At 36.6% G+C, this 10,715-nt stretch overlaps 1 protein-coding gene across 1 annotated transcript; it reads left to right on the top strand.

Moving 5' to 3' along the window:
• Positions 1-347: 347 nt before the first annotated feature.
• Positions 348-10,409, top strand: LOC134812056 (uncharacterized). The gene is made up of 4 exons (XM_063819243.1): positions 348-540; positions 931-1,013; positions 8,661-8,755; positions 9,158-10,409. The coding sequence occupies exons 1-4, from the start codon at positions 393-395 to the stop codon at positions 9,285-9,287; spliced, it is 456 nt and encodes a 151-aa protein (XP_063675313.1). The 5' UTR covers positions 348-392; the 3' UTR covers positions 9,288-10,409.
• Positions 10,410-10,715: the final 306 nt, after the last annotated feature.

Raw genomic sequence — 10,715 nt, 5'->3', positions numbered from 1 at the left:
ACTGTACAAAATATTCACATCCTCCACTTTATCTTTTTTAACAGACCTTGTCAGCCTGCATAGAGATTAGAGATAGGGTTGCGTGATAAATACAAGAGTTTCTGACCAACATGTTTGATTCTTGTGAATTTGGGCTCTCAGACCGAACCCTAAATATTTGTAATTTGCGGTAAAAAAGGACTATTAGGTCTAACACAAATTTGTTTGTAATATGATGAAAAGCATGAATTTACCCTCTTCTGAATAAAACTTCACTGCATGAAAAGACCTCTATCATGCTTCACATCATTTCCTTTGTTTAGTTGAAATATGCATATTAAGAGTGACTAATCTTTTCTTTGTTTTTTAGGTATGAAATTACATTAAGCTACCAAGTTTTCGGAAACTGTGTCATGGATTCCGAAGGCAAGTCTAGCCATTCTTCCAAGTCTGACGAGAAACTGAAAAAGAAAAAGAAGAAAGGCTCAAATGGAGAGAAGCTAAATCATAACACACAGAGTAAAAAGAGACCAAAGAAAAAACAGAAGACTGCAAAGAAAAGTTTAAACTTATTAGAGTATTAAGAGTTTTCTGAAATGATACTTCAGGATCAATGATTATTATGTAGTCAGTTTATATATAATAGTCAGTTTCTTTCTTACTTGCTCATTTACAATAGACAAGGGGAGGTAGTGAAAATAATATTCCCATCATAAAACATGATCATATGTCATTTGTTGAAAATATACTCTTCCCTTAATCTTTCACGTGTAATACTGTTCATATATTATGGAAATACTTTTTCGCAACATTAATTAAGACCCTCATTTGCATTGTCTATTCGGAATGAGAGAAGGCAACTCAAAATCACCACTTTTTGTCCACAAATATAATAAACTTTTCTTAAAACAGACAGCAGTGATTTATCTTAACAGTGATTTATCTTAACAGGTACTACAACGCCCCAAGTAGCCCAAGTGAGAACTACCACACAATATGTGATACCAAAACAACCAACCACCTGTACCTCTACGGTGAGTTAACATATCTTGGTTCTGCAACTTACCAATATTAAGAGAACCCCAAGTACGCTGTACTTTGGTTTCACTTTATACTGTAAATATCAATCCTATGCTGATGATAGCGCTGAGGCACTGGCAGTCCGTTATTGTCATCATTCTAGTTGTGTTGGACAAGAAGAAGAGGATATATTCTGTACTTGTGATGAATTTGATGATGTTTTTGATATTTTCGTGTCATAGAGGGACACCCTACTAAGTTATCACCTTAATAACACCAGAATGTGTGTGTGTGTGTGTGTCTGTCTGTCTGTCTGTCTGTGTGTAATTTCCGAACGGTTATACAAAAAAAACGGTAAGAGTTACGGGACTGGTTTTTTCGGTATAGTGCCGACAAAACTCTGACGAAGCCAATAGGCAAATTTTATAAAAATCGGCCGGTGGTAAGTGGTTTAATTGATGGTTTTGTACCACAAAATATGTTACATAAAATGGCTTGAGAAGAACGGCAAGAGTTACGGGGCTAGCTCTCTCTCTCTCTCTCTCTCTCTGCATAATATTACATGGCGTATATATTACATGGCGTATATATTACATGGTCATATAATACTATAAACTTATTAGGGGAGGGAGTGCTCAAACGGTCTGTTTGGACTGTAGAGAGAGTTCATACTTTCATACGACAATTCAATGCATGTTCACAAATATGATAGGCTGGTGTGGTGCATGGTGTTAAGGGTTAATTTCCATTCATTATTGATTAAGAATTACTATCTTTTAAGCATACTATTGGATACGTGAGGGCACTCCGAATAGAATTGCTCGCCTAATCCGGGTTTTGACTCTGCGGGTAATTACTCCTACCCTTTTTAACTGCGGCAGTGAAATCCCGGCCGTAGGCCGGGTTACACTAGTATATAATATAATTGCCTACCTAATAGCTCTGAATAAACTGAAGACTAGCTAGTAGCTTGTTATAATTATCTTATTTAATAATAAAATACTGATCAAACCAGAACCGATATATTCAAATCGAAACGTAAGTTCAATAATAAAATGAGATCTGCACTTCAATAAATAATTTAAGGTATAAATAAGTAACGGCATAAAAAGATGCATACTTAATTAGTGCTGAATTCTTATAGCGAACAGTAAATACAGGAAGCAATCTTAAGAGAGAACAATTTGGCGATTTAATTTCAATTAAGACAGTCGAAATTATCTTCCATATGACATCCTTTTTGGTTTTTAGCTGGTAAGTGATAAAAGTTGCAACATCGAGATAAAAGTTGCAACATCGAGCTAAAAGATAACAGCATAAACTATTGAAGCTTTGATCTGCCCAACAAATCATCAGCCAAAACGAGGCCATTAAATCTATACGTAAAACTATTTTTAAAGCTTGTCGGATAATTAACTCAATTACTCTCATCTTTAACTCACTAAGTAGATTTTGGGTTTTTTTTAGCATGAGTAAAATCTGAGAATGAGAATTTATCTACTGGTATGTTGTCAATCAAAGCAAAACACACTCGAAATAACCAAAACTTACAAAACCTGTATCCCTCACAAAGCCAACAAAAGCAACATCCCAATTAGCTTCTAGTATTCAGGAGCTAGCTTGTAAGCAAGCTATAGAAATGAGGAAATGCCTCCATTTATACAACTAAGAGGTGTTCAGTTAACGAGCGCGATGTGTGAGCAGTTGTAAAGATATAATATCAGCTATCTCTGCGTTACTAAGCAACGTAGAAATCCTGGTAGAGTCTACGCGATTCTGATTCCCATTGTAGTTGCATGACTTTTATCTTATTGCATTGGGCAGACATTTAATGAAATTCACACTTTCCAATAATCATGTGAAATTAATTCCCTTTATTTGACTTTTAACGGATAGGAAAACATGAAATCAGCCTTAGATAAATCATGATTACAATCACTGATCTTTAACAAAAGATTTTGCCCGATTTCCAAAAGTGGCGTAATGACGACTTGTACGTTCCAGTAAGGTTTTCAGCAGTAGTTTCTTCATTCTCCCTTTGTAAGTTTGTAATGCCCTATATTAGTAGTATATAGTACTATATTAGTACTGCTGTAGCACAAGATACTAACGTTTTATTGTTTGACTTTTTAAAGTTTACAAATTGTCATGTAGACTACTGGTAAGTTTCAAACATACACAGTACATTCTATATAATAAGGACAACAGTCTCATTGTTATATTATACTTGTATAATGATGAATAGTTATAAATTTCGATTAAATTATTGTATAAACATTCACCGTAACAATCCGCTCAAAACTAAAATCACCGTCCATGTCGGAGGCCAGAATGTAACTGGAATGTAACTGGAATGTAACTGGAATGCAGCCATAGTTCACCTCAAACAATAGACACAGCTGACAAGTGGCACTGAGAATGAGAATTTATCTACTGGTATGTTGTCAATCAAAGCAAAACACACTCGAAATAACCAAAACTTACAAAACCTGTATCCCTCACAAAGCCAACAAAAGCAACATCCCAATTAGCTTCTAGTATTCAGGAGCTAGCTTGTAAGCAAGCTATAGAAATGAGGAAATGCCTCCATTTATACAACTAAGAGGTGTTCAGTTAACGAGCGCGATGTGTGAGCAGTTGTAAAGATATAATATCAGCTATCTCTGCGTTACTAAGCAACGTAGAAATCCTGGTAGAGTCTACGCGATTCTGATTCCCATAGTAGTTGCATGACTTTTATCTTATTGCATTGGGCAGACATTTAATGAAATTCACACTTTCCAATAATCATGTGAAATTAATTCCCTTTATTTGACTTTTAACGGATAGGAAAACATGAAATCAGCCTTAGATAAATCATGATTACAATCACTGATCTTTAACAAAAGATTTTGCCCGATTTCCAAAAGTGGCGTAATGACGACTTGTACGTTCCAGTAAGGTTTTCAGCAGTAGTTTCTTCATTCTCCCTTTGTAAGTTTGTAATGCCCTATATTAGTAGTATATAGTACTATATTAGTACTGCTGTAGCACAAGATACTAACGTTTTATTGTTTGACTTTTTAAAGTTTACAAATTGTCATGTAGACTGGTAAGTTTCAAACATACACAGTACATTCTATATAATAAGGACAACAGTCTCATTGTTATATTATACTTGTATAATGATGAATAGTTATAAATTTCGATTAAATTATTGTATAAACATTCACCGTAACAATCTGCTCAAAACTAAAATCACCGTCCATGTCGGAGGCCAGAATGTAACTGGAATGTAACTGGAATGTAACTGGAATGCAGCCATAGTTCACCTCAAACAATAGACACAGCTGACAAGTGGCACTACACCTGTCACCAACATGCATGTGAGCAGTGAGAAGTGCGATAGATAACAGCTATTCAGAAAGTTGTCTAAAACATCCTTCCTAACTTCCGCCAACTTTTGGGGTCTAGTTTGGAGATTTGGACCACATCAAACAGAGAGTCGCATGAAGGATCACCACACTATGGGGGGATATTTCTGATGTATTTTTACGGACTATGTATTTTATCTACCAGCTCTCAAAATGGTGTGTAAATGTAGTGACGTGGATTTTCTCAAGTTTGTAAATATGCCGTAATTTTTCAAGAAAATTCATCGTTTTGAATCGATAGATAGTATTAAAAATATATATATTATATATATTTAAAAGATGGACTTTCGATTCTCTGGGCCCCTCATAGGACAGGGGAGGTGTCTGGTAAATGAAGGTTTAAATTTCACGAAACCAGTAATTGGAGGAAATAAGGTGCTCTGTAAATAAAATATTAATAAACCTTAGCCGGTAAACCGAAGTTTGATCATTTAAATGACACCCTACCGTATAATACTAAATACCTTTTGTCACTGTGCCAAAACGATCGAAAACAGGTTTATCACAAGTGGCAAAATTGTTTACTTACTAGCTGGGAACTAAGGAAGGGGATTCAGGGAAATTGCTGTGATAATTGCTGTTTCCTCGCACTGGGTCCGCTGCTTCTATTATTTAAAACAGCATCTTGTACGTGAACATTTAACATATTGAATAAGATCCCATATTCAATGAGATCATCAAAGCTGACATTGCATGCTTCACATGCTATAGAGTCATTAGTAACCTGGTATAATATCGGCAGGATAGTAGTATATGTGGAAATATGTCGTAATGGTCATAATTAAAGTAAAAGATAAATCATATTGGAATTTGGATATGCCACATGACAAATTTTGCTCAACTAGTAGGTAACATTAAGATTGTCACAAATATGATATAATTAGTCAATTAGAAAAAGGATTATCACGAGTTATGACATTGAACACCCGGAAACTAAGAAAAGAGATCCAAGGGAGAGCCAAAAAAAACAAGTAGTACCACTACTATTAATTCCGTTGCTCCATGGTAACGGTTCAATTGCATTTATTGTTTGAGGACCAAACAGCTATAAGAACGGACAATTTGAAAGATTTTCAAAAGAGGTGACGACCATAGTCATGGATCTGACGACATTCCCGTCTATATAACTTCCGCCCCGGGGTTTGAGACTTGGAATACCTCAAGGGACCCATTAGAAACAAATTTGGCTTGGGTAGAAATTTTGGCTATGGGGCAGTTTTGCGCAATTGACCACGCCCTTTTTTGGCGCTTTTGCAACTTTAGAATCAAAATAACTCCGCTTCTAATTGGAATTAGAAGCTCAGCTTGGCTTTGAAGTTGTTCAGAATCATCACATTTAGGGGGGTAGAGCATAATTTTAAAGTCAACAGACATCGGGTTGTTGAGTTATGTGACCACACCCTTATTTACCCTCGCGAGTCATGATTTTCACACTAAATACGAGATATCTCGGCTTCTGATTGAGCTACGTGCTCATCCTGGGCATTAAAATGTTCAGAATCATCACATTGAGTAGGGTAGACCACAATTTCAAAGTCCTCAGATGTCAGGTTGTTGAGTTATTAGGCCCCAACCTGTTTTTACGCTCTTGCGGGAAGCGATTGCAGCGCTTAAAATCAAAATAACTCAGCCTCCAATTGAAGTTAGGAGCAAAACTCGGGCAGCAAAATGTTCACAATCATCACATTGAGTGGGGTAGAACGTAGTTTCAAAGTCCTCAGACGTCAGGTTGTTGAGTTATTAGGCCCACACCATAATATTTACGCTCTCGCGAGTCGCGAGTCGACACTTAAAATCAAAATAACTCGGCTTCTGATTAGAGTTAGGAACTAAACTTGGGCATAAAAATGTTCAGAATCATCACATTAAGTGGGGTAGAACGTGGTTTCAAAGTTCTCAGGCGTCAGGTTGTTGAGTTATTAGGCGGAACCCTATTTTTATGCTCTCGCGAGTCGCGATTCGACACTTAAAATCAAAATAACTCGGCTTCTGATTAGAGTTAGGAACTAAACTTGGGCATAAAAATGTTCAGAATCATCACATTGAGTGGGATAGAACGTAGTTTCAAAGTCATCAGACGTCAGGTTGTTGAGTTATTAGGCCCACACCATAATATTTACTCTCTCGCAAGTCGCGAGTCGACACTTAAAATCAAAATAACTCGGCTTCTGATTAGAGTTAGGAACTACACTTGGGCATAAAAATGTCCAGAATCATCACATTGAGTGGGATAGAACGTAGTTTCAAAGTCCTCAGACGTCAGGTTGTTGAGTTATTAGGCGGAACCCTATTTTTATGCTCTCGCGAGTCGCGAGTCAACACTTAAAATCAAGATAACTCGGCTTCTGATTAGAGTTAGGAACAAAACTTGGGCATGGAAATGTTCAGAATTATCATATTAAGTGGGGTAGAACGTGGTTTCAAAGTTCTCAGGCGTCAGGTTGTTGAGTTATTAGGAGGAACCCTATTTTTATGCTCTCGCGAATCGCGAGTCGACACTTAAAATCAAAATAACTCGGTTTCTGATTAGAATTAGGAACAAAACTTGGGCATAAAAATGTTCAGAATCATCACATTGAGTGGGATAGAACGTGGTTTCAAAGTCATCAGACTTCAGGTTGTTGAGTTATTAGGCCCACACCATAATATTTACTCTCTCCCAAGTCGCGAGTCGACACTTAAAATCAAAATATCTCGGCTTCTGATTAGAGTTAGGAACTGAACTTGGGCATAAAAATGTTCACAATTCTGGACATTTCTATGCCCAAGTTTAATTCCTAACTCTAATCCGGAGCAGAGTTATTTTGATTTTAAGCATAGAATCACTACTTGCGAGAGCGTAAAAATAGGGTTCCGTCGAATAACTTAACAACCTGACGTCTGAAGACTTTGAAACCAAGTTCTACCCCACTTAATGTGATAATTCTGAACATTTCCATGCCCAAGTTTTGTTCCTAACTCTAATCAGGAACCGAGTTATCTTGATTTTAAGTGTTGACTCGCGAGAGCGTAAAAATAGGGTTCCGCCTAATAACTCATCAACCTGACGTCTGAGGACTTTGAAACTACGTTCTATTCCACTCAATGTGATGATTCTGAACATTTTTATGCCCAAGTTTAGTTCCTAACTCTAATCAGAAGCCGAGTTATTTTGATTTTAAGTGTCAACTCGCGACTTGCGAGAGAGTAAATATTATTGTGTGGGCCTAATAACTCAACAACCTGACGCCTGAGAACTTTGAAACCACGTTCTACCCCACTTAATGTGATGATTCTGAACATTTTTATGCCCAAGTTTAGTTCCTAACTCTAATCAGAAGCCGAGTTATTTTGATTTTAAGTGTCGACTCGCGACTCGCGAGAGCGTAAATATTATGGTGTGGGCCTAATAACTCAACAACCTGACGTCTGAGGACTTTGAAACTACGTTCTACCCCACTCAATGTGATGATTGTGAACATTTTGCTGCCCGAGTTTTGCTCCTAACTTCAATTGGAGGCTGAGTTATTTTGATTTTAAGCGCTGCAATCGCTACCCGCAAGAGCGTAAAAACAGGTTGGGGCCTAATAACTCAACAACCTGACATCTGAGGACTTTGAAATTGTGGTCTACCCTACTCAATGTGATGATTCTGAACATTTTAATGCCCAGGATGAGCACGTAGCGCAATCAGAAGCCGAGATATCTCGTATTTAGTGTGAAAATCACGACTCGCGAGGGTAAATAAGGGTGTGGTCACATAACTCAACAACCCGATGTCTGTTGACTTTAAAATTATGCTCTACCCCCCTAAATGTGATGATTCTGAACAACTTCAAAGCCAAGCTGAGCTTCTAATTCCAATTAGAAGCGGAGTTATTTTGATTCTAAAGTTGCAAAAGCGCCAAAAAAGGGCGTGGTCAATTGCGCAAAACTGCCCCATAGCCAAAATTTCTACCCAATCCAAATTTGTTTCTAATGGGTCCCTTGAGGTATTCCAAGTCTCAAACCCCGGGGCGGAAGTTATATAGACGGGAATGTCGTCAGATCCTTGACTACCAGGGAAGTTAATTTGCTATGGGGATATTTTAACTCGCATAAATTATGGAGTTATGCTGCTTTCTAGGTTATATACAATTTAAGTAAACATGTCAAATTAGGGCCAAACCTAGCATCAGTAGAACCGAAATCAGCAGTTTGACCAAAATCGCCGTCAATGTATTGTTGACTTGTTTGTATGTAAATAAAAACGTATCATTGTTCGTTCAGGAGAGGCGAGAAGAAGGTGATAAGTGCGACATAGCGTTAAGATGGGACTATTTGAACAGTAGCACAGAGGCGGATACAGCCGAGAGATTGAAATGGTAAGATTACAAAATTATTGTATTAGATATATCGAAAACATTTCTGAAATCTCTGTAGCATCCAACTACGCTCTTTACTGATAGAATGAGTCAAGTCTATGATGCAATTGATTACATTTTGAACTTCGAAGTCCTGAGGTCACATACTCACATAGATATAGAAAAGGGTCTTCTTGCTATTGCTAGTTTATGATAGGTTTTTGTTATGAAAATTTAAATTTAGGCAGTCAGTGTAGTGTTTTGAAGCGCGGCGCGCTCACTAACTCTCAAATCTAGCTACGAATATTGCCCATTCGATTAAACACTCGTAAAAACGAAACCACAAATACGAATTCAATTTACATTTTTACAAGCACGCTGCTTGATATAAATTCAGTAACGCTACAGTGCATGTTTCCGTAGGTACAAGATCCACCGTAGGATGCGGTACCAGGTAGCATCGGAGGAACGAAAAGCACAGCAACTTGGTATAATGGGACTCGAAAACATGACTTTATCAAAGCCTCCCACAAAACCGATTCATCCGGGATGACTGTCTTAGGTTGTCATTTATCTGAAAACGGAGATATCAGTTGAACAGTTCGTAACGATCCATGCTAACATATTATAGTCTAGTCATTTGAGTTTGATCCGCTACAATAGTAACTAGGGAAGAAGTTACGCCAGCAGTTGGAATCGGCGTAGGTTAATTAATAATCGCTAGCATGTGCTTTATTTCATCATCAAATCGTGGATTTCAGACTTCAGTGTAGGTCAATGATTGTTGGTTAATAATTTAACTGCTTTAAACTTTCAAAATACCTTATCGGCCTTTATTTTCACTAATTGTATTAACTATATATATTAACCCCAATTTTTCACGGAATCCAAGTCGAATATTTAAGCAATTCTATAATAGCATGACATTGGGGATCATCAAAATAAGAGCTGATAAGGTAAACCGAAACTATTGAGGTGTGGTTTAGTAATTTAAAATTTTATTTTTCTGACTCCTTGGTTTGTTGCCTTATTACAAAAAATGTAGCCCCCCTCCGATTATCGATCAAAAATGTATCCAACAATAACTCATTTCTTATTTTTCTGTAATAAGGTATTCAAACTCACGCGATGTTTACCGAATATTTAGCAATAAAAGGCCTGAAAATAAGATACTACTGTCTATCAGTAAAGTCAATACTTACATTAGATGTATTATATAATTCTTAGTAATAGTATCTTCACAATTGAAACATTTGTACATTATTCTGTAAATAATATAGTTTATTGAAACGTTTTTATACAGTACACGCTTACGCAATTTTATTGCCTTTATGGGTGAGCAAACAATTAGAAATCAAACCAATAGTCTGTCTCAAAGTAACGAAGCGTTCACAATTAACATCAGCTCGAGAAGATTTTTCAAAAGTTACGTGAGATAACTGATAAAAGTGGTAACTGGTAAACATTATTTTAATTAATCTAGGGAAATAATTTATCGCTAAACTCAGTATTACAACTAATGGAGTGATTTTAAATGTGCTGGGTTATCGTTGATACCAAGTTTGAGATGATGTCATTTGTGAACGCTCCGCCCAGGGATTTTCTTCATTTTTGATTTACTAACATTTTAATTAATTTCATGGGCTTAAAAACTTGTACGTATATTGTGATCAAATAGTTTCATTCTAACGTGTTCCAAAAATATAGTAAAACCTTGAACCGCATTCATGACAATCAAATCAAAATTCTACCAGAGATCAAGTTGAATAAGATTAGATTCTTGACGTTAACATAAAAACTGTTGGTATAGAAGTATGTTATAGCTTGCGTAATCCTGGCCCTAAAAACGTAAGATTTTGAATAGAGTATTCCTGAAAGATATGTTAGAAATACTTTATTCTATAAAAACCATCTCAGAAGTCAGAACACAATAATATTGTCTTGCTTTAACTTTCCATCGATAAAAGCATGGGTCACATTC

Source organism: Bolinopsis microptera, chromosome 2 (assembly GCF_026151205.1).
Source record: "Bolinopsis microptera isolate Bmic1 chromosome 2, MBARI_Bmic_1.0, whole genome shotgun sequence".
Classification (NCBI taxonomy): Eukaryota; Metazoa; Ctenophora; class Tentaculata; order Lobata; family Bolinopsidae; genus Bolinopsis; species Bolinopsis microptera.
Note: the sequence above shows the minus strand (reverse complement) of the source record. Positions and strands in the feature narration are given on the sequence as shown.